General features: G+C 37.2%; 1 protein-coding gene across 2 annotated transcripts in view; it reads right to left on the bottom strand.

Annotated features, from left to right (window-relative positions):
- UMAD1 (UBAP1-MVB12-associated (UMA) domain containing 1) overlaps positions 1 to 25,959 on the bottom strand; it is a 241,102-nt gene that overhangs the window by 70,132 nt on the left and 145,011 nt on the right. For both annotated transcript variants that reach the window (XM_081243394.1, XM_081243393.1), the window contains exon 3: positions 6,060 to 6,133. In XM_081243394.1, coding sequence (XP_081099520.1) covers positions 6,060 to 6,133 — 74 coding nt within the window. The remainder of the gene's footprint in view (positions 1 to 6,059; positions 6,134 to 25,959) is intronic.

Below are 25,959 nucleotides of genomic sequence, written 5' to 3' on the forward strand. Positions count from 1 at the left end.
GTCATGAGAATGTAATGTACAGCATGGGGAATACAGTCAATAATACTGTATTAACTTTGTATAGTGACAGATGGTTAACTAGACTTACTGTGGTGATCATTTTGCAATGCATACAAATGTTGAATCACTATGTTGTACACATGAAGCTAATATAATATTGTATGTCAAATATATTTCAATTAAATAAAGAGGCTAACAAAAATGCAAATTTAAAAATACTTTTTGTAGTACAAATAAAAGAAATTTAAGTTCAACAAACAATCTAGAAGTATCTGCTAAAACTGGTTAAAATTAATAGTCACCAAAATTGGATATAATTATATTAAAAAACTGATATTTCCATATTCATAGCTCTCAAAGTACACCTACAGACCAAAAAGCAATAGGTCCACTAGTAAATTAGTAGCTAATATGGCTCCAGTTTTCACAATATAAAACACTTTCCACGACTGAAGATTAGAAAAGAATGACTACTTACTTACTTGTAACGTTAGTTCCCTGAAGAGATGAATCATAATGACAAAAATTCAAAACCAGGCCCCCCATTAATCTGTAGGTTTATTCCCCTGAGCTGTAAATAACTAGGCTCCTATAGTAGCAGAGAGCAATAAGTAGTTGTAATGTCATTACAACTCACTACCAAAATTTACCCAGAAAGGCAACAAGAAAAAAAGAAGGAAAAGAAGGAGGAAGATAAACTTACAATTGGATAATTAGTTCCAAATTATCACTTTTTCCCCAAGTACTAGAGTCTAATGACTTTAATAAGCCCAAACACGGTTTACAGGAGCTTTATACACTACACACCAAAAACATGGTGAATTCTGTTGAGTTACCAATGGCAATTAAAACATAAGACGAAAGCACAACCTGGGAGAAACCACATTTGATGACTAAATAGTTCAGTGTTCCCTTAAGTTACTCTATTTTAGGTAATGATACTTTAGGATCATATACAGGGAAAGCTAAGGTACAAACAGTAGTAAATAATTAAAGTCATCATTAACAGAAACCCTGAAATATTTAGAGAGGGGGATTAAAGAAGAGAAAAATGTACTTAAGAAATTATGATTTCCTGGAATGAATGCTATATTATTTTCAGTTTCTTGAAGTAAAAAGTCCCACTAATTACTTATACAAAAAAATATGCTGCTTTTCATAGAGTCTTTTGTGTATTAACATAAGTTATACTCCAACTTTGTAAAATGTAACTTATTTGATGCCCAAACCAGATCTCCTTTTTTTCAAATTATATTTCATCTAGATGTTAGAATTTCCATGATGTCTGTGAGACAGCTGTACTTGGAGAGGCAACACAGTTTTGAAGTATACTTGGGCTATAAAGTGTAAGGGAAAACATCATAAACTACTTAACAAAATATATATATACATTTTTAACATGTTTATTGGAGTATAATTGCTTTACAATGGTATGTAAGTTTCTGCTTTATAACAAAGTGAATCAGCTATACATAAACATATATCCCCATATCTCCTCCCTCTTGCATCTCCCTCCCACCCTCCTTATTCCACCCCTCCAGGCGGTCACAAAGCACCGAGCTGATCTCCCTGTGCTATGAGGCTGCTTCCCACTAGCTATCTACGACAAAATATTTTAACTGCCATTTAAAACTACAGTATAGCATAGGCCAAGTTCCATTCATTTTAAAAAATATTTTATTACCTGTCATTGAGATACATGTGGGGAAAGTAGTTTCATACCATGATTTGCTTCTGTATGTCTAAAATGTTTTTAATGAGGGATTTCATTTCACAGGAATTTATATTAATCATATAAAATTAATTGTATAAATAGTAAAAAAATTTTTTTCATGGTTCAAAGCTTACCTAATACATGAAGCCTTGCTTGATTCTCCCTAATGATATTTCTTCCTCCACTAAAGTCTCAGTTATCTTTGTAGTTATGGAATTTAAGAAACTTATTTATTCCACTTTATATTATAATGACGTGTGGAGTTTTCTAATTTTCATGAATAGATTGAGAATGTCAGGTTCTATAAGTTAGAATCACGGAGTCTTACATATCTTCATATCCTCTCCGCCCCATGTCCAACAATTCCTCGAAAATAGTAGGCAATCTATATGTTTATCTGAATTCACCAAAAAAACTTTTTGGGGATACTAAAATCTACCTTCTCCAAAGGGTCTTTAGAAAAACAACTTACGTTTTGGTAATTAAGAGTGTTATTTTGAAGCTCTATGGAACCCACACTAACTGACCAAATATGTTTTCGTTATCAATAATATTTTAACATTTGTTGTATAGCCATTAAAAATGAAAATAATGAGACTTTCCTATTAGGTACAATAGTTACAATGTTTTAATCAGATGTATGTCTTTCAAAAAATCAACTGAGGGGCTTCCCTGGTGGCGCAGTGGTTGGGAGTCCGCCTGCCGATGCAGGGGACACGGGTTCGTGCCCCGGTCTGGGAAGATCCCACATGCCGCGGAGCGGCTGGGCCCGTGGGCCATGGCCGCTGGGCCTGCGCGTCCGGAGCCTGTGCTCCGCAGCGGGAGAGGCCACAACAGTGAGAGGCCCGCGTACAGAAAAAAAAAAAAAAAAAAAAAAAAAAAAAAAATCAACTGAAATCATTATACTTTGCCTTGCTAATGTATTGAGTGTCAAAAATAATCTAAATTAACAGATTTTTTTTATGGGTAACTCCTAAGAAATATAAGAAAAACATTTTTTTTTACAGTGAGAAAAAAATAACTGTGTGTTGATAATGTAAGATGGAAAACAGAACTAAATGAAGAGATTGACTCATAAGACAGCATTTGCAGAAGACCACTTATTATTCATGTATCCATCTAGAAATCACTGACTGGGCACCTATGTCACATCATATGTGTCTGTGCAGAGGCTGTAACGGTCAAGAAGGTGGAGTCTCCACCTTCCAGGTACTCACAGTATAGTGAAGTCATAAAAGACAACACAAGTAGTAAAAGGACACTGTGGTTATCTCTGGCTGGGACAGCAGGGAAAAGAGTTCACAACGAAGGTGTCACTTGAAAAGGGTTTTGGTTTTAAGATTTATTCTGTAGATTTCAAGGCATTTGGGGGCCTGAACTAAAAACAAAACAAAACAAAAACCCTGCTGTTCTTTTTCAGAAAGGGATTTGGGAAAGAAGCTGCTTGTCTATACTAACAGTCAAGTGGACAGATGAGGATGGAGTATGAGGAACCAGATTTGGAAGATATTTAAATCAAGAAGAACATCAACACCAAGAATCAACAGGACTTGATGACAGATTTGATAAAGGGGGGCTGAGAAGAATGAGTCAAATGACATTTTTAGGCCTTTAATTTGCCAAGACAGATGATGACATTCAGTGAAATCTAGATTATCACTTAACAGCTGTTTATTGAGCACCTTCTATGTTCCAGACATTATTCTAGACCCACAGTCTATTTTCACTGTAGTCAGGAGAGGCAGACAGTAAACAAGTGGATAATCTGAAATAGTGATAACATTGATGGAGAAAATAAACAGGGTTACGTGAGAGTGACTGGGGGAAGAGATGCTTTAGCTGAGGTCTTCACGAAGACTGACACTTGAACTAAGACCTGAATGATAAGGAGGCAGGCAAGTGAGGCTCCAGTAAAGAAGGGGTAGCAAATGAAAAGGCTGAGCTAGGAAAGAGCTTAACATGATCAAGGGACAGAAAGGCAGCTGGTGGACGGGGATGGGGTTTGGGGTATGAAGAGAAATGAAGTCTGAGAGCACATGGAGCTCCTTGTAGCCCACCGTAAAGAGCTTAGCAGTGGTTCCAATTACAGTGGGCAGCCAGCACGTTTGAAGCCAAGGAGTGATGTGATCTGATTCAATTTCTGCGGGCTGTGAAGAGAACGGACTTAAGGGGGAAGAATGGAGGCAGAGAGTCTGGGCGAAAGTGGTGGCTGAAATTCCTAGCAGTGCCCATGTTAAGAAGGGGTCAGAGTCTGGATATAGAGGGAGAGGTGATAGGACTTACAGGTGGAACTGCATGTAGACTGTGAGGGAAAGAAAGGAACCAGGGGTACCTCAGGGGGTGTGATTCTAAACCACTTTATAAAGGGTGGTGTTATTAAACAGTGATGGTGAAAACTTGAGCAGAGAGAAGCTTCAGGGTGGTGGGGTCAGAAATCAATAGTTCTTCTTTGCTCAAGTAAAGGCCGAACTGTTTAGAAACTTGTAAGTGAAATGGCAGGTAGACAGCTGGATACAGTCTACAGGTCTGGGGAGAGGCCTATGTGGAGATATACTCTGGGAGTCATCAGACTCTTCAACGATTTTAAAACCATGAGACTAGGTAAGACTCATCTTGACCCATCAAGATAGATTATGGGGGGGCAGGGGTAGGAAACATGAAGCAATGTTTGTGGTTTTCGATTTTTAAAGCAAGGAATAATAAATTCCATTTTGGACGCTTAAGGTGGGGATAAGTGATTAGTTGGCTTTTCTGTGGTGAATCACACTAGACTCTAAAAGTATTTTAGTATTACCCTCTTGTACTGTGACCTAACCCTCTGACAGCAACTGGTGTCTTCCCAATCCCCAGCAACTATTCAGAGAGAAGGCACTTTTATCTGTTATACCATGAGTATAAAAATCTAGTCTTAATGGTTAAGAACTGATTATATAGTGGAGAGACTAGGAAGTAGCACAATAATGAGCTCGTTTCAAATCTCTGAGGATCTATTCTCAAAAGTTTCTTTCCTTCAAAATTAATCTTGAAATTCTTCCTATCAATAAATCGACATTGAAAAATAATTGAGTTCCGCAGACATTTCCACTGAATCACATACATAACTAAGCAGTTAAATTCAAGTAATCACGGATGATTTCTAAACCATCTTGGTGGTTCTTTCCTAAAGCTCAAATATATCAATCTTTATTTCCTATCAAAGATGCTACTTATGTTCAGAACTCAATAAATATTTGAATAAATAAAAGAGATCAAGATGCTTCAACATATAGACAGGAAATTTTTCTTTGTCCTTGTGTCTTTTTTCTCAGTACTATATACTCAGCCCCTTGCACAGTGCATTGAATACAGTCAGTGCTTAATAAATATTTGTTGCATGCATTAATAAAAAAAAACAATGTACAGTTTTATGGGAAAGATGGCTCTTTTCTTCTTCTACATCAATTTACTTCCCATGTAACTTCTTTCAATGTTTTTCTCTTGATTATAAAATAATTTACTCACTGTGGAAAATATAAATACAAAAAATCTCTCTTCTTAAGATGAATATTACTCTCTATTTATAACTCATGATTGTATTCATTCATTCATTGAACAAATTTTTTTGACTTCCTGTTCTGTGCTAGGCTTTGCAGATACGGTGATGAATCAAACAGGTCAGGTTCCCTGGTGTCACTCCAGTCGTATGCAATACCCTCACGTTCTACATGTAGAATATAAGTAGAGGTGTGTCACCACATAGAAGGTTTCAAAATCCATGGATATCTCTTCCACTCTAATAGTTAACAATCCCCCAAAGTCTTAAAAATGACTACTTCAGTGATTAAATAAGGTTAGTATGTTTCTACACAGAATATGAAAGTATGTGAACTACACTTTCACGTACCCACAAAGAGCAAATAATTTTCTCAGGTGGAAAAGAACAAAAGCCTTAGTCTTTTTACCAAACAATGTCAAGGAGTGTACTTTGACGGTGGAACTGCTAATGTAAGACAGTTCTGAATAAGTTATTTTCAAACCTTTCTCTATAGGTTCTTACATTACCTATTTATTCAAATGTAATAGAAAATAATCTGTCAAGTAAAAATAATTCAAATGTTTTAACTTCAGTGTTCTATTGCTCTTTTTCCAACAGAGAGTTTCCATTACCAGCACTGGGAAAAGCTTAGTACTTAGGAAGTTGCTCCTGCCTGCCATACCCTGACTTTCAGCAGATCACCTGTTCTCCTGATACCTAGGCACCTATTTGCATAGCAAGAGTGGAAGTTACTATTTATCCTCAGAGGTATACATAATCACATTGACTTATTCGGTTTTACCCCAAAAGGACTCATTGAGTTTCACTTACCTCCAAAGTCTCATTGCCTTCTATGTCTGAAGTTTTGCCTCTTGCTGCCACTCTTTGCTCATGAGCTGTATCTCCTATGAAGCAAAATAAAAAAATAAAACTTTACCATACCACTGTGCCAAACTGTCTACTATTTATTTGAAATATCTTTTGCGTGTTTCACATTGTGGAAGCAATTACTACTTCCTTTGTTACAAAGTAAACAAGTTAATATTTAAGAACAGTAATTTTATAAAGGTCACAGAAATCATCTGTAAATCCATAGATATACAATCTAAACCAGAAATGTATCCTGCTTTATATAGGTTTACTCTGGAAAAATCAAGTGAATTTATATTTTGTAAATCAAGTCATACTTCAAATAAACTAGGAAAACTTATAATTTGAAGATAAAGCAAATTATTTTCAAACATTAAAAGTCTTTAAAAAAAGTCTTTATATGGGCTTCCCTGGTGGCACAGTGCTTGAGAGTCCGCCTGCCGATGCCGGGGACACGGGTTCGTGCCCCGGTCTGGGAAGATCCCACATGCCGCAGAGCGGCTGGGCCCGTGAGCCATGGCCGCTGAACCTGTGCATCCGGAGCCTGTGCTCCACAACGGGAGAGGCCACGACAGTGAGAGGCCTGCATACCGCAAAAAAAAAAAAAAAAGTCTTTATAATATGAGTAACTGTCCTTCAAATTAGTTTTTTAATAAGGTTTACTCTTTATAAGTGTTTATTTGTGTCTCTGTGGATTTGCCTCAGAGTAGATATATATGTTTGCATGTAGTAATTAACCATATGTCAAACAATTTTTACAGCAGGAAAGAACAATGAACAAATTCATAGATTAGCATTCAGTTAATAGTTTGATTCCTACAGGTGGTGCCTGGGAGGGTTATATTACTAAACAAAGTTGGTGACTAGGCTGCCTCTAAGGACATAGGACAGACAGAAATATAGTTAGTTAAGTACAGGCATAATTTAATGTATTAGTGTCCTATTATAATTTATTAACTAATAATCTGTGATTAACACATGGTAGGTAAAGAAACAATCAGCGTACTTCTTAAAAGCATAATGAGAGGTTAATTTAGTAATTTGTAAACTGCTCTTCCCATAAAATTAAGCCAGGTCAGGAATGTCTACAACAGGGAAGATTACAAAATTCATATATAATGACTTGGCTGACACTAAAGGTTAGGAATTTGTTAACATAGGGAAGGTCACAGTCTTCATTGGAGGTAACAAAGTATGAAAGTCTGGGCTGGGCTTAAATTTTCCATAGTGAAACACAAAAGTTAAGTTTACCAATGGCTATAGTCAAGAAAGGGCCCTGTGAAAATTTTAAAGAATTAAATAAAATTCTGTTAAATTCTAAAACCACAAAGCAAGAATTCAGTTGGTAGTTTATTTACTTAAAAGATAAAGGAAATCCCCTAAATGTTTAAAATCCAAGCACATCATGCATATTCCAGCCTACAAGTTGTGTTCTCAGCTAAGTAATACAGCATTATTACTATTGGGTGGAACCCAGCACACAGTAGGCGTTCCATAAATGCTAGCTGAGTAAATTAGTGAACTTCTATTTATAGTTTCTAGTCTATAAAACTGTGATAATACTAGATGGTATGTAATAAAAGCTTTATTTGAGCATATGGTTAGTGTTTTTCCTCTAAAACACATTTGTGAAACTTAAAAGGCAAATTTATTAAATACCATTATGATGTATTGTTATTAGTGATCTGTATGTGGAGCATAACTTGTTAGATTTTAAAAACAGTTAATGATTTTTTAAAAGAATCATACTGAAACAAAAGCATTAGGAACTTTTAAATTACATCTATAGGATAATAGTTAATAGTTGTTAAGTGAAAAATTATGTCAACTTACGTTCATGACCCAGGATGTCAAACAACAATTTTGATTTTTTAAACTCATTGTTTAAACTGACCATTTATTTGCACATCAGGAAGAGTCTTATTTTCAGAAATCCCCCTTGTCTCTGAAAGTTAGCGATAAGCTAACCAACCCTCGGTTTACAGATAGCAAAACCAATGCACAAGTTGTTTAGTTTGCTTGGGTAAAGGCAATGAGACCACTGAGACCACAACAGCATGAGCAGCCAAGGTAATGCAAGTTTCTGTATATCGAGGTCAGGCGTGTTTAATAACTCACATGCCTGAGGTTGATACGGAAGTATGTGGCATCCAATATGAAAGGTCATTTACTCAAGAAAGATTTTTTTTCACCTTTTAAAATGATTATTGGGCCATCTCCTAGCCATACAAACACTATTTGGCTGAAATCATTCAGCACAAAGTCTGTGCTTCCTTTGCCAGTTTCCGATTCCAAGGTGTGTATCTGTACCACACTTTCTCCATTTCTCCCTACTGCTTGAATAACCAGAAAGGTTATCAGCCAGTATTCTTGACATCACACAACACATCTGCCTGGAAGCAACTGTACAATCACTATTTCCTGGAATTCCATATCTGTCGATGACTCAGAACAATAACTGATTACAAGGAAAAATGCCATCTGCGAGATGATTCTCCATAAACAAAGGCACAAAATGAAAACTACACAAACAACAAACAGAAAAGAACAGGTCACAGTGAAATATAACTTTTGAAGGTTTTTTCCTCCCACTGAAGAATTATTTGATCATGGTAAAAATTCAATTATTTTCTCTAACTTGTTATAACCCACGTGAAAGTTAGATACTTCAACAATAAATAAAGATGCATGTGATGAACGTGAAATAAGGTACTTTAGTTTTCAGACATCAGTTAATTCTAATTTATGTGCTGTATAGATTCAAAAATTTCATTTGCAAGTCAGCTGTTTAAAAGGAAGCACAAAAACAACAAAATAGATGCAAACTATTACATGTAGAATGGATAAACAACAAGATTCTACTGCATAGCATAGGGAACTATATCCCTTCTCCTGGGACAAACTCTAATGGAAAAGAACACAATAAAAGAATGTCTATATGTGTATAACTGAGTTACTTTGCTGTACAGCAGAGATAGGTGCATTGTAAATCAACTATACTTTGATAAAAAATGAAAAGAAACAATAAAAATGTTCACAGTATTTACATTTCATAATGTCTTGTTTATAACACCACAATTGATTCTCACTACGGCGCAGCAAGACATCCTCCCCGTTTCCCTCCTCCCCCAGTTTACTGTCGGCAGAGATACTCAGGGACTCGCCTAAAGTCTCCCAAGTAGAAGTCAGCCATAGTGGGAGGAGAGTGCAGTCTCCTGACATATCTTGGGGGGACTATGTGGTCCGGGGGAAGGTTCCAACGGATGGTGGCTGAGGTGGGGAGAATCGAGCCCCTAAAATGGGGATCAGTGCGAAGAAGAGCCCAGGGCTCCGAAACCTGGTCCAACCCCACGGGCCCCCCTAACACTTCTCTCTACTCCATTTGTCTTCCATAGGCCCCATGGGTTATCTGGTCTCTTCCCTTTCCGCTGATAATGCCAAATACTCCTGATCAGAACAAGCCTCTGTCCTTCCTTCTGGTCCTTCGAGGCACACACACGGTCGGTCCCCTTGATACTTTCCCATAAGTTTGAAAGGCTGGAAACAGTTTTGTAAGAGGCAAAATCCCTCTTAAACTACAGCTATGCAACTTTCTTGGTTTATTTAGAGTGAGTAAACAAGAAAAGGACGTATATGCATACTAATGAAGCTCTTTTAGAATTTAAAGGACTGAAGTGAAATTCATCTGTATTTTAGATTAGTGGGGCTACATAGTAAACATTTTAGGCTCTGTGGGCCATATTGTCTCTGATACAACTTCTCGACTCTATCATTGTAGCCAGGAGCAGCCATAGATAATATACAAACCAATGCATGTGGCTGTGTTCCAATAAAATTTTGTTTACAAAAACAATTTGAGTCAGGCTGTAGTTTCCAGATCCCTGTTTTAGAGAATATATATACTCCACCTTTTAGAGGATAAAAAGCTGAATTATGTTACATGAGGAAATGAGAAAGGGACATCATTAGCGTATGATCGTGATCCCATTCTACTGGGTGAATTTGGTCGAGGGAGAGGAGAAAAGTGATGAAGAGTGAGCACCAGGTACAAGAGAAAGTGAAAAGAGCAGAAACCCTCAGTGATGGGAGGGGGAACCTGAATGCCTGTTTGGATCCCCCGGAGGAGATTTGTTTTGGGGAGGGGCGATGGGTGAGTAAGGGAGCACCTTCACTCCTTAGGCCTCCTTCGATGTGGAGGAAACTCTAGAAACATTCACCCCAGCCTCCGTCCACTCTCCAATCCCTGGGTTGGTGATCTGGAAAGACTCAGCTGCACATGGTTCTCCCCTCCCCCTTCTCGTGGGGAGGACCAGAGAGAACTGGGCTCTGTCTGCTCCGACCCTCCACAAGGGCCTCCTCCCACTTGGGGAAGCCTGCCCCAGCCCAGAAGATCCTGTAACAGGATGGAGTTCAATCTAATTCTGGGGTTCAGATTAGGAAACCCATCTGCTCCTTGATGGAAGCCACATTCTTCAACACTAGCTTTATAGGCAATAAAGATGAGAATTTGGTCTCCATCTGTTTTTTGGTTTTTTTTTACTAAATTGGCCAGATCTTATCTGGGTAAGAAGGGTGTTATTATTGGAATGCCCTAGAGTCCAACAAGACTGGGAATGGGCTGGTATGGACAGAATTGGAGCCTGCCTACGTATGAAAAGCTGTGAATACAGAAATCTGTTTTCTTTCTTTTATTGGAGAGGAATTATCTAGAACTTCGTATCTGAGAATGCAGTCTACAAAACACTAGTTTCAAGGGGTTTGCATGGAAAAAATATTTCTGTGGTCAAAAGTATGAGAAAAAGCTACAGAATGCATTCCCTTCCAACTGATTTCCAATGCACTGTAACATATTAAAGGCTCTGAGAAACTCTTCAGTAAAGAAAGTAAAAAAATGTTTTCCCAATGTTTTTTACTATAAAGCCACTTTATTCACTGGATACCTATTAAACATCTTGCAGAGTGACACACTGTGGGAAATGCTGATAGAACATTTCTGAAGTTAAGACTGAATATGAAATATATTATTTTTACCAGACTTTTAAGAAGACCCTCAACATTGCCAAATGTGTTATTTAGCTCTTGAACATTCATTTTATACAATGTTAACTCACACTTATTTTCCTTTAGATGATTCTTTTCACAACTCCCTGTTAATTCATTTAATTGCATTTGGGGCAGACTTGCAGAATGGACTGCATTCTACTACATGATTCTGATTCCAGAATAGCTGATAATCTGCAGAGGAGAAAAGGATAGCCAGACACCTTGAAGACACAGGAGAAAGCCCCAGTGCTCAGAAATATCTCCCCCACAAATTCTACCAATTAGAGATTCATTAGGGTTAATGAGCTCCTCTTTTAAAATGCAAATACCCTCTGGGAGTGTTTGCTTATTAGTCATTCACCAAGTGAAGTAGTGGAAAGAACAGTGGAATGGCCCCTCCATTAACTCCTTTTCATTCTTCAGTCACACACTCATTATCCAAGGCGGCCTGGCACTGCGGCAAGAGAATGGCTTTGGAAATGATAGAACAAAACCCAAATCCTTTACCAAATCCATGACCTTGTGCAAGTTACTTAACTTCTCAGACCCTCAATTTCCTCATCTGAAAAATGGGAATCACGATACATAATAAAGCTATTATACAGATTAAATGAGAAAACATGTTAAACACTAATTGCAGAGAAGAAGGGAGGGAAGCTGGGGCAAGATAAACATTTTGTCAGGTGTTGGTGTCAACTGCTGCTCTGCCCTTGTGAGTAGCGATTGCCATGATCTTCAGCATAGCAGAGGTGAAAGAAGAAGCCCTCTCCCACTATCTCATTTAGTGCCCGTGGCAGGGTTGTGAGGTAGGCTTTGTTATATCCTTTTAAGAATGGCAGACCTGGTGTTGGAATCCAAGTCTGCTGACAATGCCAAATCATCACATAATACCATGCAGCTTCCCATTACTTATCAAAACTTGAGTGAAGTTATCCAACTCAGTTTCACACGCTTTACATTTAAGTCTCCTCCAGTTCAGTTGCATTTTCCCTTCCACTTTTTCTAATACTGTGCACTTGCTCCCCGTTTTCCACTATAATGAAGAAAGGAGGGATAAAGAGAAAGCCAAAGTACTAATTGCTGAAGACATGCCCTGCCCAGGAGCCTGCTGCTGTCAGGCCAGGATTCTGAAGACAACTGTGACCCCACAAGAAAATAAACCAAGAATAGGAACACCTAAGCCATAGAGGGAGGAGTGCAGTCAGCAAACAAATGGAGGAAAAGGTTCGAGCTGACTAGGAATGAAAGAAAAACAAATGAAAATGGCACCAAGAACATATTAAATTAGCATACCAAGATTATTATACCCAAATTCGTTAAGGATGCTTACAACTAACACACTGGCATCAGTCTGATAATGAAGTGAATACTCAAGTAAACATCTGTTGATTCAACTGTATGTGGGAGAGGGACAATGAGAAAGATAATTCTACACACACACTCACTAAGAGCTTATAAAAAGAATTATAAATGGTTGTTAAAACACGAAGAAAAATTAAAATTAAGGGTTCGGTAAAACAGGCAATGTATTTTATAAGATATCAGTGTGGATTTTAATTTTAACACGTATTTATATACAACTTTTAGGCATCATGTTAGATTTCAACATTATGACTGCTCCTAAAAATCATACAGCTAAAACTTTGCTTACTGCATTGAAAGCTTAGGGTCACACTGGATACTTAAAGGCACTGACTCACAGAAGTAAGAATACCAGCAAATCCAACTGAAGTCAGACTCACTGATCAGTCCTCCTGGCCTGCTCTTAATTAACTAGTCCTAGGATTCCACAGATTTCTTTAGTTCTGAGTCTTGTCACTTTGTAGCTATGAGTAAAAATTTTTCTGGAAGATTTTAAGCAACCCCAAAACATCAATTAAGTATTTAACACTATGTTAAACAGTTAAGCCCAGGCATTCTTTTAGGCTGGAAGACTAGAAACTCAAAAGGCCAAATTAACTTTGTACTTGTACATTTGTACAATATTGTATCACGCTGTACAAATATGCATTCAAAGGTTTTTTGTTAATAGCTTTCTTAAATCAGAGTAAATTTACATACTGCAAGAGTACGTTGGGCTGATCATTCCTGACCCTGAATCCCAAAATGATGCTGAAAGAAAGCTCTACACAAAGGGCGGCTCTGAGCAGTCCACTGACAGGTTCTTAGGCCCTGTTGCAAACAAACAGGACTGACACAAAAAGGATTTTCAGTGCGTATGGTTTGAAACATAAATCTGTAAATAGAAAAAAAAAAAAAAAAAAAGGCTCACTCTACCAGTTTATCTGGTATCCTGAAACAAAGACTCAAATGTTCTGCCTGTTGTAGGTGAAGATGATGGCATTGATCCATCACCAATAATGCAAACTAGGCTGGAGATCACTGGCATCAAGTCACTCACACTCAAAGAGTGTCCAGTCTCCTTTCTAACCAATAGAATAAACCTGTAGAATTAGTTGTTGGTGTCAGGAGTTCTGCTCAGTCAGTTTTCCACACAGAAAAATAAGTGACCCCATGAGAGCAAATGTGTGTTTCAACCTATAGCATCAGTTGGTCTAATCAGAGATATTAGGTAGGTAAGCTGTCAATCTCTTGAAACTGAGTTCTTACATTGATCAAAGAGTTGTAGTGTAACAGAAAACTGCAAAGAAAATTTCTAGCAGAAACAATAAAAGCAGTATATGAAACATTACAATCAGCTTCACGTTGTTTCATTCATTCAACAAATATATGTTAAATACCTATTTATGTGCCATATTATCATGCTGGGCACCATATGAACTATAGCAATACCATTCCTGCCCTCACAGCATTTACAGTCTAGAGGGGATTTCAGCCAAGAAAATGGAAATCACAAAAACTGGTTGTAAAAACTAGCCAAAAACTGAAAATTATGGGAGTACCAAATCAACTAAGGAATAGAAATCTGAATGAAGCACACTGTGGAAAAAGTGGCCAGCTATAACAAAAACAAGCTTCATATTAGGGCTTTTCTTCCCTCCAGGTCCTTTCATTAAAAATAAAGTATGTAACAGTCAGTATCATTACTTTTAATGGAAGTCAAATATATCAACATGCTCTTGTATCACACAAAAGTTTGAAGAGAATATTTCTAAAAATACCAATATTACTTGAAGAAAAGTTGATAATAAAAAAATAAATCACTTGCAAATCACAACTAGAAGCAAAGCCACACATGGTGGATGTGATGAGGTGGCACGATGTGATTACTAGATGAAGACAAAGAGTTTGCTTTCAAAATGCAGAAGAGGCTAGTTGGCTTTACTGAAGACGTCACACTTCTCATTTAGTTATACAATATAAGTGTGTGACATTACTGTCCTGAGGGTCACAATATGTCATACTTAAAATGCTTATATAGGACAAGAGATTTGGTCCCTTTAAGAACTCAGGTAAAACTAAACACCACAAGGTCTGAGGGAGAAAGTCCTAATCTGTTCACTGGTCTACTAACTAGAAGCAGGTAAAGAGCAACAGTGAATCACCAATTAGCCTCCTGAGGAGGAAGGACCCTGACTGGGCCCGGGTGAAAGCTGAGGATTGCAAACTCAGGCCTGGCCATCCTTTGTTATATTTATGGAACTTTTAGTTGGGCTATGATATACAGACAGAATGGAAAAGAAAGTGGATCATGGGCTAGCCTGGGATGAATGTGCCTTAAGGGAAAGCAGGGGCTGAAAGTAGCAGAGAGCAGGGCCTTCATATGCATCAACAAGTAAATTATGAGACATCTCCTTGCCAGTGGGGCACTGCACCTCACATTTCAGTATGTGTAAAAATCACCTGAGGTGCAAATTCCTGATTCTCACAGGAGATTCAGACTTGCGAAGCTTAGTGAAGGGCCTAAAAATCTAAATTTTTAGTAAGCATTCCAGGAGATTCTAATGTAGTTGATTCACAAACAATACTTTGAGAAACAATGAGATAAACTGACTGAGATAAGTTTACATGGCTGACAGATTATCATCTGCCTAATTTGGGGCATGACTGTGCCCTCCCTCCTTTTCTCCTTCCCTCTCACATTGTTTAAATATTTAGAGAGTACATATATATCTCTGTGCTAAAGTTGGGGCCCAATACGTTCCCAAAAGAACTGAAAGCAGAGTCTTGAAATATGTGCACACCATGTTCATAGCGGCATCTTTCACAAGAGTCAAAATGCGGAAGCAACCCAAGTGTCCATCAACGGATGAGTGGATAAACAAAATGTGGTATATGAATACATACAATGGAGTATTACTCAGCCTTTCAAGGAAGGAAATTCTGACATAATGCTACAACATGGATAAACCTTGAAGGCATTGTGTCAAGTAAAATGTCAATCACAAAAGATACATACTGTTATGATTACTTTTACATGAATGTCTAGAATAGTCAAATTCATAGAGATAGAAAGTAGAATGGTGGTTGCCAGGGGCTGGAGGGAAGAGGAAGTGGAGAGCTGTTGTTTAATAGGTAGGTAGAGAGTTTGAGTTTTGCAATATCAGAGTTCTAGAGACTGACTTACAACGTTGTGAATGTACTTAACAAAACTGAACTGTACATTTAAAAATGGTTAGGATGGTAAAACTTATGTGTATTTTACCATAATTAAATATAAAAATTTAAAAAATAAGATGTGCTATTCTCTATTTAGAGCAATAAAATGGTAGAAGTTAAAGATAAGTCTACTGCTGGTCAATACTACATTTTACAATTTATTTTAGTTTTGTTCTAATTAAGTGTCTACATACAGATGTTATAATTAGTATTTATTCCATATTTATGTTGTTACTTAAATACATATGTATATTTAAAGAAAAAAAGAAAAAACAAGTGAAGCAAAACGTGTGTTTTCTTTCTTTCTGCTACAGAATTCGTTATGGCTCAATAAAGGGCCTGGCTACAAGAAACAGTTTGAACACACTTTGTACTTTGTACTACTCTGTACTAGTACAATAATGTTGTTTCTGTCGATGTATATCTGCAAACTTACTTGTACATACATTACCAGGTAACAACACAGTGGTAACAATACTGAATATCAACATGCTATACTTTTTAAAAAAAATCTCAACTGCTGGTCATAAAAATTGAAATTTTTGAATAACGTGAATCAAGAAAGCTAAAATATAAAGTACTAGATAAACAGATGAAGCACAATTATAGGTCATGCAAAACTTCAGAGCTAATATGCCTATCTTTTAAACATCTAATGCAAAACACCTAAACTTCCTCTTAGGAAGAGATATGTTTCAAGCCCCTTAAGCCTTGATGTCGCTAGGATGGGGCGGGGAGGTGGCTGACAATGAAATCCAGGCTTTGGGTGGACAAGATCAATATCAACAAATAAATTCTAAGGTCCCCACTGCTGGCTTGAATTTTCTTCCCACAGGAATCCCACCAAACCCGAGAAGTTAAGAGAAGGAAAAGAAGAAGAGAGTAAGAGGGTAGGAGTCAGTGGACAAATCAGACTTTGAGAGCCCACCACTGGTAGATCCTAATCTAACAACGAGGGGACACTGACGTCAGGAGCTCCAAAATAGGTTGACGGCACAAAATCAGAAAAGTGTAAGGGCAGAAACCCATTAAGAAGAAAGGAGTGCCCCGGTGAGAATGAGCAGATGACATGGCTAAAAAGTATGAGAATTTACTTGATGACAAGGTGAAAAGTGATGATGGGAAGAGGAAGAATCACTCTTTGCCTGCAATATTCCTCAACCTAGACCTCAACCAGCTAATACGTACTCTACCTTCACATCTCACTACCTCGCGACCCAGCAGAACCCATGCCCCCTTCACATGCTCCCATTTATTCTCATTCTCCAAAGCACTCCCCACATTCTCAGTCATTTAATTATTTGCACTTACTTGCTTAACAGTTGTTGTTTCCACTAGACTGTCAGCTCCACCAGGACAATGACATGCTTATTTGCTACAATATCCCCAGCACCTAGTACAGTAGCTGGCACCCAGTATGTACATGGTAGGCCCTTATGAAATAGCTACTGTTTGACTGACACATTACAGCAAATGTGGCCTCGTCATGAGGAGGGTGGCACACGGTTTCAGAAATACAAGTTTCTGATGAAACTATGGGATAAATAAAGGAAGCTAAAGAGGATGCACTATGACTGGTAAAAGGAAATAAGTTTATTAATAGCACTTAGAAGTGGGTGAAAGGTAGAGGCTGAAGAAAAAGGCTTACGGAGACATCAACAGTCACAGCTCTATTGTAAAGTTTGGACAGGATTTCTGCAGAGAAGAGATTTTACCAGGTTCTATGTAGTTACAGTGAGTTTGAGAAAACTGAATGAAATATAAGAGGTGGCTAAGGTTCCAAAGGAATTCTGATAAAGTATTTTTATGTATCTTATTGTATTTAATGCTGTATTTTAAAGGTTACTACTGATGCGTATTTGGCAAAATTTAAAATGCCTTCTTTAAAAAACACAGTACTGCATTAGAAATATGTACTAACATATTTGTGATATTTTAAAAATTCTTCTAAAAATAGTTTTCATGTTCAAAAAAATCTGCAGTTCTTTCAGTTTGTAAAGAAGAAATCATTAATTTCAAGCCTGGTTAAACAATAAAACCATTTGTTACTTTTAAGTTATGAAAACTGTATTATGTTTATGTACTTAAAACTTAAATTCCTAATTTATTACCACAAAATTCTACAGGACTGCTGAGTTTCATGAATTCGATATTCTTGAAATTAGAATTTGTTTACTAAATCCCTATTATATACTTATATCTTCATGACAGTGATTTCAAATAAATTCAGTAGTCTTCTAGGGGCTGGCTCCGTGAATTAGAATTCATCCAGACACGTGTCTAACTGAAACATGTAAAAAAAAATTCCAATCTTCAATAACAGTTTTTTAAGGCTTAAAGAACTATATAGAATAGACATATGCAATCTATTAAAAGAACTTAATTTGGCTATTATGTCTTGATTTGATTCCAGTTTTTTCCTAATTATAATTTTTTTCCTCATTGATCTGTTTTTATCCTGTACCTAGAAAGAACACAAAACGTACGCTTTTAAAATATGACATTTAACACCTGCCCACCTCCCTTTTCCCATCTCCTCTCCCCCTCTTGTTGATGGTGGTATCTGGTCTTAGATAGGCTGAAGGCACAGGGTTCCCTCCAAAAACCACTATTGATACCACTGCAAAAACAAGACAGCAACAACACAATGTAGAGAGGTTGGCTTGCTTCCCTCTCTTCTAACTGCATATTCAAAAATAAGCTTTTTTTTTTTTTTTTTTTTTTGTGGTACGTGGGCCTCTTACTGTTGTGGCCTCTCCCGTTGCGGAGCGCAGGCTCAGCGGCCATGGCTCACGGGCCCAGCCGCTCCGCGGCATGTGGGATCTTCCTGGACCGCGGCACGAACCCGCGTTCCCTGCATCGGCAGGCGGACTCTCAACCACTGCGCCACCAGGGAAGCCCCCAAAATAAGCTTTTATTGATCTTAAACATCTGTGAGATGACTCATACATTGGTTTATTTTTTATATACATGTATACACACAATATTTCAAATTGAAAGCAACGTCTCAATGGATCAAGACTTATTAAGTGCTGTTGTCTATAACAGAGTAGAAAATTTATAACTGTAAAAATGAAACATGCACATATTATTTTAAATGCACAGTGAAGAAAACCCATTGGTGTTGTGTTTTTCTTGTATGCCAGTAATTAAGCCACTACTGTTGGCACTGTTTGGTTTTCTATTTTAACACTGAAGGAGTGAAAGTATTTCCTATATTTATGAATTTACTATGAAAATCTTGGCAAAAAAAGAAAAAAAATGTCTGTCTAAAATGTGTGGGTGAAAACTGTTAATCAAGTGTGTTTCTACTTTTTTTCCCCCCAAGTTGGACACCATCTGTAAACCCTAGCTTGCTTCAGGGGATTTCACTGTTATATAAAATCAGTAAAATTAAAGTGGAGTAGTTGTATATATGCAACATTGTGTACAGAGGGGAGAGACTGAATAGTATTAAACATTTTCGTCTTCCTTTACCCTTTATCCCCTACCTAATATCTAGTCTACTTTTTTAAATTTCAAACTTCACTGCTCTCTGAATTGATAATTTCAATTTTCATATTGTTATTGGAAACCATATCTAATAAAGGTTTTAGTTATTCCCATGCACAGTAAGGAAATTCTCGTTTGCTGAGGTTTTGTTTCAAGAAACTGTATTGGCATGTATTTGAGAACAAGTTTTATTGTTTCCTCTGTTGTACAGTCCAAACTAATCTATGTTTATGGATTTTTGACTGAAATGAAAGACCTTAAGATTAAAGTATATTTAATATTAAAAATAAAAGACACACTATTAACCAAGCAGCTCTGTTATGTAAAGCTGTCTAAGAGTAGTTGCTTCATTCAAATCAACCTGTCTCAATCAAATTTATCCCCTTCTCCCACTCGCCACTTTGACCACCTCCAGACTTAATGAAGCAAACCTCCCTCCTGCGGCTATCATATTCCCTCTCTTCACCCTATAAAAAAGCACATCAACCCTAGCGAGAGCAAGGCCCCCGAAACCAGAGCACAGGAGCAACAGTCAGAGCATCTCAATCTAAGGAAAAAGCAAAACGTAGCTCTCCCCACCCGGCTTCTTGAGGGGGAAAATACTAAATGCTTACTTCTCTGTATGGTGCCAACTGATCTGTAGACCACGAACCTACCTACACATCTCTTTGCAAAAGAAGTTGTGAAGAAAAGCATAAAAAGAATATAGTTTTTTGTTAAGCCTGATTTTAAGATTACAGCAAATAGTGTGCTTAAGAAGTTGTTTCTCAGACTGGGAGACAGTATATAGTAGTGGGATAAATAGCTGGAGAACTTAGATTGAGGCCCTGAGTTCTCAAAACTGTAAATGGACCCATCCATATTCAAATATCAGTAGAAGACAAAGACATGATACTGTGGTCTGAATGTTTCCCCTCAAAATTCATATGTTGACATCCAAAGCCCCAAAGAAGATGGTATTAGAAGGTGAGGCCTTTGGGAGGTGCTTAAGTCACAAGGGTGGAAACTTCAGGAATGAAAGAGACCCCACAGAGATCCCTAGCTCTTTTCACCATGTGAGGACACGGCGAAGAGGCCTCGGCTCTGAACCAGGAAGAGGACCCTCACCAGAAAGCAACAATGCTGGTGATGTGATCTTGGACTTCCCAGCCTCCAGAACCGTGAGAAATAAATTTGTTATTTATAAGCTACCTAGTCTCTGATATTTTGTTACAGTAGCCTAAACAAAGACACGTTCCAAAATCAAAATAAATAAATTATTTGTGGCTTAGCTGTCATTCCTGGTTATCCGAACTGTTTCCCTACAAGATTAAGCTTGTCTTTTTTTTATAGTACGCGGGCCTCTCACTGTTGTGGCCTCTCCCGTTGCGGAGCACAGGCTCCGGACACGCAGGCCCAGCGGCCATGGCTAACGGGCCCAGCCGCTCCGCGGCATGTGGGATCTTCCCAGACCGGGGCATGAACCCATGTCCCCCGCATAGGCAGGGGGACTCTCAACAACTGTGCCACCAGGGAAGCCCTAAGCTTGTCTTTTTATTTCCCAATTTCTATGGGCAGAACATTTTTTTTTCAGTCAGTCTAGCTAGCTAGCTATCTGGGTCTTTCTTCCTTTTCTTTCTCTTCCTAAATAATTGAGTCCCAGCAAGGTAAGAAGGGGCAGGAAGACGAAGAGCTAGTGAGGAGAGTGGGGTGGCTGAGGCAGCAGTGGCCTGGTGCAGGCTGCTGAAGATGGGCCTGGGTCATCTCACTGTGCCATGAAGCGCTCGAAGAAGGAGGGTGACGATTTGGAGGGGCTTCTGCTGGCCCAAACTGGTCCATTTTAAGCAGCATAATAGATAATGATAGTAACAGATTATAATCCATTAAAATATCCATAAATAAATGATAAATGAGCATCTACAGCTTTGATGGTTAATTTCCTGATGTTGATAACTGATGCAGGAGGTATCCCTGCTTTGGGGAAATACACACTCAAGTATTTGGAAGTAATGACATATATTGTTAATTTACGTTCAAGTAGTAAAACAATAAGCTCTTTGAACCATTTTTGCCAATTTTCTACAAGTTTGAAATTATTTCAAAATAAACGGAAAATAAATGAGAGGAATAGTTAGGAAGGTTAGAATACATAGACATGATATAAGGATAAAGACAGAGAAAGTGGAAGAGATTTCAATGGCTCCTTTAACCCACCAACCAAAACAGAACTAATCCTTTACTCTTTTCACCTTTTTACCATTTTCACTCATAAGTGAGTGAATGTAGTATGCGTAGTTACCCAGGGATGTTTCACGTGTAACAAAAACTCTAACACAATTCAGATAATTAAGGAATCTTTCTAAGAAGGAGGAGCAGAAACAAATTTAAAAATACATTCAGATAATACAATAATGTGCAACCAGGCTAGTTGTGTTTATTTTCTTATATAGCACTTTTCCTTAAAAGATTTTAAGCAAATATGATTTTTCTACTCTTCAAGGAAATTGTGACAGCTTGAATGGAGAGACAAAATCTTCACAACAACTTTATGAAGAAATAATTTTGTTTATTTAACAGGTGAAGAAAATAATGAAAAAGAGATTTTAAAGTTCCTAGCATCATAAAATGCCTAAGTGGTAGAGCCAGCATTCAAACTAAACTCTGTGTGGGTTCAAGACCAACATCCCTTCTCATAGAGTTGTAAAAGGAAACAGTTAATTCTGAATTCTCTCCTTGAACAATATCCACCTTCAGAATGGCATACTCTCATAGGCAAACACGATCCATTTATCATCTTAAATTTCTTCTTTACTTAGCCTCCTTTTTGTGAATGTACTAAATGAGAGTAGACAGAGTGCAATGTCTATTTCTGGTTTCATTTCGCTTAACCAGAAGTACTGACCGCTTTATAACATTGTGCAAAACAAAGTGAATACCACAGGGTCCCTGTTGAAGCAGTTTTGTTATTGGTTTTTTAAGTAGGCAATTGATGCAATTGTTTCTGGCTCTGATGTTTCATTTCTAGTTTCTCTTAAGGACTTAGAATCAGTTTTACACCTCTCTAATGAAAGCATATCACTTTACTTCAACAATTTACAAGAGTTCATCTTTCAAACTAAAATTTGGTAGTTAAGACACAGAAGCAACCTTTGAGCTTATCTTGGCTACTATCCTCCATCCCTACTTTGAAACCCATTTTATAAGTGAGACATGGAACATGATGTCTTTACTGTCCACCCTCATGCTCACCTTCCAGCCCCAAAGCTTAACACCCACAGTAACACCCCCTACCGAATCCACCTTTTTAAAAAGATAATTTCTATTCTACAAAAGACAGGGATTCTTACATTCTCATACTCCAATTCTACTGTCATACAGACAGAGTGAATTCTTTTTATTTTGACAAAGAAAAAGCGTATTTTAATAACACCAGCCTTGGCTTACAGACCACTTAGAGCAGGTTACAACAATCTGTAAGTGACACGACCTAGTTTCATTTTACAAATAAGACAAGATAGTGCAACCAACTTGTCTCTTACAAGGATTAAATGAGACTCTAAGAGAGCAAAACTACCATCTCAAAAGAGGACAGTTCATTTCTAGATCAGGTTTGGCCACTGAGTGTGTGTCCATGCAAGAGATTACACACCAGACATTCTGCTATTGTTGCTGATGTAGACACAGAAAGTCAGTAATGTGGATTAACTAGGATTAATGTATTATTTTCTGATTACATTTGAGATTCAAGTTTCTAGGTACTTAAAAAATTAAAAGTAAACTATTTAACTGAGAAAATTTTATTTTTATTATATGTGCAAGAGCTTGTATATACATGACCTAGACATACTGTCTTACCTCTGAGAAGGAAGAGATATATATATGTAAGACAATCTGTGTCACAAACAAGTGTGTCTCACATGTACACACGTGTAAAGGTTTCAGATAGATAAATGGTATCTGGAGATAGAGAATCATGAGAATTATCCAGAACAGAAAGGTACAGGAGAATACAGGGAGTAAAAAAATCTGAAAAAAACCCTGAGATTTTTCCTTTTTTCTCATTTACTCTGAAGTTTATTTTCCACTAGTATTAAAAAAATTTCTTCCCAAACTACTGTATTCCTATTAAAAAAAACAGAAGCAGAAGAGAGAACAGATAAGAAACGGGAAATTTTAAAAATGAGAGAATGGAAATAAATTTAGAGTAACACAAACGGTAAATGATGTGGTTTTCATTGTATGAGTAATTTGCCTAATGTAATGAGAGATTATTTTCACATTTAAAATTTTCTCCATTAATTTTATGTTTAACTCTGTAATTTCCTTCTTCATTCAAAAATATAAGCTAGAGAAAATGGTTTGAATTTGACAAAGATGCATGAAAAAATGGAGTTTTGCAAATGATCAGAATTCTACAATTCTATTTTTAAAATAGTTTTCCAGGTTACTGTTTTTCTATTCCTTTATTCCAGGTATCAATTTCTCCCTTTCTGAATTCAGAAATTAAATGGCCCCAATCCCCAAAGCATTTATGGTCCAAAACCCAAACAAAAACTGTTAGCATTAATAACAGCTCAGTAAGGAAGAAGAATACAAACTGAATATATAAACTCAATAGCTTTCAAATAACTAGCTATAAAATATAATGGAAAGAAATTACCCGATTCCAAAGGCCACAAAATGTAAAATATTTGAAAGTAACTTTTTTGTTTTTTAAAAAAAGAGGTCCTGTGTGAATAAACCTATAAACTTTACTGAGTGACATTTAATAAAAATACTTGAATAAATGGAGAATCATTCCTAGGTAGTATTATATACACATAAATGTGTCAATTCTTCCCAGATAAGTGTATAGAAATATCAGTGAGGTAATTCCAATAAAATCCCTACTGAATTTGGCAATGTCTTTTAAAATTTTATTAGTAAAAATTTAAGAAGTAAGAACAATCAAGCAAGATAATTTTTTGAAAAAAAAATAAGGATGGGGGAAATTTGTGCCCTATACACTTAAATTTTTTAAAATCTAAATTAATTAAAACAATAATGAACTGTAAAGAAGATAGATCAATGACAAAAAAAAAAAAAAAAAAACAACTCAGAAACAGACCCTGGGATCTAAAAGAATTTAGTACATTCAGTTCATGTCGACAAAATTTTATTGAATACCTATGTGTCAAATACTGTGCTAGTAGGAAAGGAAACCAGTAAAACCTTTCTTGAAAGCTGTTTGGCAATATGTATCAAAAACTTACACACTATATGGTTCATTTACATACATTTCATACACACAAAACAATCTATGTGGTTAGAAGTCAGGATAATTTGGGGAGTTGGGTGAAGTGACTGAAAGGGGTTGGTTGGGGGGAGATTCTAGGATTCTGTCATTTCTATTTCTTGATACGGATGCTAATGACATTTTATGAAAAGTTAATGAACTCGTCATTTGTATATGTTTCTGTATGTAAGTTATTCATCAATAAGAAGCTCTTCAAAATTAATGACATGAAAAAAAAGTCCATTAAAGTAGAAAAAAATCAGGCTACAAAACTACATAAAATATAGTCTCAGTTTTGTGACCAAAAGAATAGAAAAGAAAAACTGCTAGAAGGAAAACTGGTAGGTATAAGTTGGGGGCTTGGGGAGGATTAGAGGAGCTAATAAGAGACAGGGAAAGCCCTCTATGGTATCTTATCAAAGAGTTATTTCTTAGGAAAGCTTGGTTTGAAGATATGGTGGTGGCTAGAGTGTATGTGGAGTAAAAGGGAATGGTTCTAAGACAGGAAAAGGCTGAACCTGTTTAAGCTCTGATGGAAAGAGTCAATGGAGGGAAAAGCACAGAAAATATATAGAAAAAGGGCAATAACGGCTCTTAGTAGGCTGGTAAGCATATACAAAAGAAGCAAACTCAGAAAGGGAGCAGGAAGGGTCTGACTACTATATATATACAAAGCTATTCTTTTTCATAGAGCTTTGCTAATTAATTTGTCAAAAAACTTGTCAATTTCACTCTCCATGTTTATCCATTTGTAGTCTTTCATGAGGCCTTCAGATTATGATATTATCTGGATCAGTCAACTGTTGTTAAGAGTTTTAGCCAGAGGATAACCTAACTCTTACTTCAAAATACTTCAGGTCAAAATAAAGACCAGGTCAAGGGAAGTCCAGGTCAAGTATAATGATAGCCAGTCCGGTGGCAAGTGGCATTTCTACATTACACCTGTGTGACTTGAAGCAAGTTATTAAACCTCACTGTGCCTGAGTGGTCTGATATGAAAAATGAAAAAGATAGTAATAGGTTGATAAGAGTCTTAAATGAGATCATCCACATAAAATGCTGAGTCTAACATGTGGCACAGAGGAAACCCCCTCAAAAACTATAAATTTCTATCATCACTTATTTTTTTTAAGTCTGGGGAGGAGTTTCTAAGATATCTGCAGATCTAGAAATAGCAAAACAATAACAGAACATGATAGGTAATGAAGCAGCAGCTCCTAATTCACAGTAAACAATCTTAGCAAAGAATATGCTTTCTCTCAAAATTTTTTTTTTTTTTTTTTTTTTTTTCGGTACGCGGGCCTCTCACTGTTGTGGCCTCTCCCATTGCGGAGCACAGGCTTCGGACGCGCAGGCTTAGCAGCCATGGCTCACGGGCCCAGCCGCTCCGCGGCATGTGGGATCTTCCCAGACTGGGGCACGAACCCGTGTCCCCTGCATCGGCAGGCGGACTCTCAACCACTGCGCCACCAGGGAAGCCCCTCTCTCAACATTTTATTGTGAAAAATATTA

This window comes from Mesoplodon bidens (genome assembly GCF_964165515.1).
Source record: "Mesoplodon bidens genome assembly, chromosome: 9".
In the NCBI taxonomy this organism is placed as follows: Eukaryota; Metazoa; Chordata; class Mammalia; order Artiodactyla; family Ziphiidae; genus Mesoplodon; species Mesoplodon bidens.